General features: G+C 52.0%; 1 protein-coding gene across 1 annotated transcript; it reads right to left on the reverse strand.

Annotated features, from left to right (window-relative positions):
* Positions 1 to 496: 496 nt before the first annotated feature.
* LOC119348450 lies at positions 497 to 2,162 on the reverse strand. The gene is made up of 2 exons (XM_037616557.1): positions 2,027 to 2,162; positions 497 to 1,943 (listed from the first exon to the last, which is right to left on the reverse strand). Exon 2 carries the CDS (start codon positions 1,900 to 1,902, stop codon positions 787 to 789), a length of 1,116 nt encoding a protein of 371 aa, XP_037472454.1. The 5' UTR covers positions 1,903 to 1,943; positions 2,027 to 2,162; the 3' UTR covers positions 497 to 786.
* Between the last annotated feature and the right edge of the window lie 422 nt (positions 2,163 to 2,584).

The following is a 2,584-nucleotide window of genomic DNA, read 5'->3' on the forward strand; positions in this document are numbered from 1 at the left end:
GTAGCGCTGCACATCTCCACGTCTCCAAGATCCCGGCGAGTCCCGATCAGATGCCTCGCACCTCCGTCACCGCAACAACTTGCTATCGAAGCCCCCTTCACTACCGAGGGAACACGCCTAAAGCCATCACCTTCAACATCGACTAGGAGCCACAGCAACCACCGAGCGGTGCAAAGCCAGTTCCGCCACGGTGGCCTTCACCCGCGACAGGGGACTGCCACCAGAATGGATCCGACCGCTTTGCAAGTTGGGGTGGCGGGATCACAGTTTGCAAGATTGTGGACTAAACCATCAACCACCTCACAAGTTTGTGGGTCAGTAGTGCTCTTCCTCTTGATTAATACTCCCTCCGTTTCAAAATAGATGACTCAACTTTGTACTAACTTTATACAAAGTTGAGTCATCTATTGTACAAAGTTGAGTCATCTATTTTGAAACGGAGGGAGTAGAAGAGTTGCAAACAACTTGTAGACAATACAGAAGGTAGCACTTGATCTAAACAAGAACATGCATGCTCACCCAGCAGAGTTACAATCAACTTGTAGATAGTACAGAAGGAAGCTCTTGATCTGAAAAACCATGCATGCTCACCGGCCAACAAAAGAAACAGAAAAACCAGCCATCCAGATCATTCAACATGATACAATGTTCACTTTCCAGACAGGAAAGATTGTAGAGTTCGTAACAATCTCATAGACAGGCCGAACTCAGAAAGCTTTAATTATGCAAATAGACCTACTAGGAAGGAAATAGATGACTGCATAACAAATGCGGCAAATTATTCCTTCAGAGCACCCACTTGATGGCATCAGTCGTGAAGGCATAGCGTGCACACTTGTGCTTGACCATCTGAAGGGTCTGATCATCACCAACATCATGCATCATCTCTACGCCAGTGAGCACAGCAGTTGATTCTGCTTCAAAGGTCTTAGCAATGACAAACTTGCCATCGCCCAGGTTGAGAAGCTCACGGCGTAATGGAATCCACGCCACTCCCTCAGGTGGGATCAGGTCTTGCCAAACTTGCTGCTCAATGGGTGTTCGCTCATGGACCATGGCAGAGAGGTCCACAGCACACAGGTTGTTGGGCCTGAAGGCTGAGAAGCCAAACCACAGGCTGAACTCAGGGATGTACTGAGCTCTGCCATTAAAGGGCAACTTCCACTGCCCGACGTGCTTCCATTCTTCCGAGTGGCTCCATCGTAGACGGTGCTTGGAGTCATGGTGTGCTGTCTGAAAGCTATATGTGCCGATGCTGCCCTCACATGATATGTAGATGGTGGAAAAGCCATAGCTGTCGACTGTGGTAGTGTAAGAGAGAACAGAGGAAGGTTTATACCCAGGTTGGTGGACAAAAGGAGGCGGTGGAAGTAGTCGCCAACGCCAGGTCGTCCTCAAGTTGCTCAGTTCACTGCACTCGGGCATGAACTCAAGGACCTCGAAGCATCGACCATCAGCCTTCCCGGGGTAACTGTCCAGGACATACAGGCTATCTTGGTCGGTACCAGGGTGCACGATAGGCAGGCACATGGGGTCTACTCCCTTAGGCTCGTGGAGGTAACCCATGGTGTTGATGAGCTGCTTGTCGGCGTCGTACAGCACAGCCTCGCCGATCGAATTGCCAAAAACAATTCTGCATTCGCTGGTGCCGCGGGGGTTGAAGAGCGCGAACATATCAAGACCGCCACCAGAGGGAGTTGTTGTGAACTTGATGCCTGGGTCCGGCAGCTGCAGGGACTGCATCACTGGAAAATAATCCTTATTCTTTGCTGCTTCATCTGCTGCTTCAAGTGCTGCCTTTGCTGACGGGTAGAAGAGATGATTGTAAGGATTGATCCGGCGCACCGAATAAACGCCTTCGACCAAATTATGCATCACCAGATTGACAAAGCGCCTGTTCATCTTCGTCGTTGCTGGTCTCCCAACCAAACCAAAAGAACACCCTGTCTGATAATAAAAGGAGATAAACTAAGTAAACAAATTGGCCAGATTCGCTTTAAAGATGGAGACTTTCGCCGGATAATACCTGAACTTGACTTGATGATCAACAGAACTTCACGCAAGGTCTTGTGCGGGTGGGGAGGTAGAGCTTGCGCGGCGATTTGGTCAAGGTCTTGTGCGGGTGGCGAGGGACTTGGGCGGCGGCGGGCACCGGGATGGGAGCTAGGTTATAGCTGGCCAAACGGGCCGGGCTAAACAGGCCGGCCCGCGAGCACGCCGGCACGGCCCGCCATGGGCCAGGCACGACACAGGCTAAACGGGCCGTGCCCGGCACGCGGCACGCCTTGGGCCGTGCCTGGGCCTGGAGCCTGGGCACGCGGGCCGGCACGGCACGGCCCGTTTAATTTTTTTATATATTTTTAAGATTTATATATATATATATACGTAAAATACAGCCCAATAATTCTAAAAACCAGCCCAACAGGCTGAAAATGTGCAGCCCAGCGTACTAAACGGGCCATCGGGCCAGCCCGTTTACTAATCAGGCCGTGCCTGGGCCAAGGAGCAGCGCCCGTGGGCCGGCACGGCACGGCCCGGCTATTAAACGTGCCATGGCGGGCCGTGCCGGGCCAGGCACGATTAG

Source organism: Triticum dicoccoides, chromosome 1B (assembly GCF_002162155.2).
Source record: "Triticum dicoccoides isolate Atlit2015 ecotype Zavitan chromosome 1B, WEW_v2.0, whole genome shotgun sequence".
Lineage (NCBI taxonomy): Eukaryota > Viridiplantae > Streptophyta > Magnoliopsida > Poales > Poaceae > Triticum > Triticum dicoccoides.

Coding starts and splice junctions, on each gene's coding strand:
- LOC119348450 (XM_037616557.1), bottom strand. CDS start 1,902: ATGAACAGGCGCTTTGTCAATCTGGTGATGCATAATTTGGTCGAAGGC.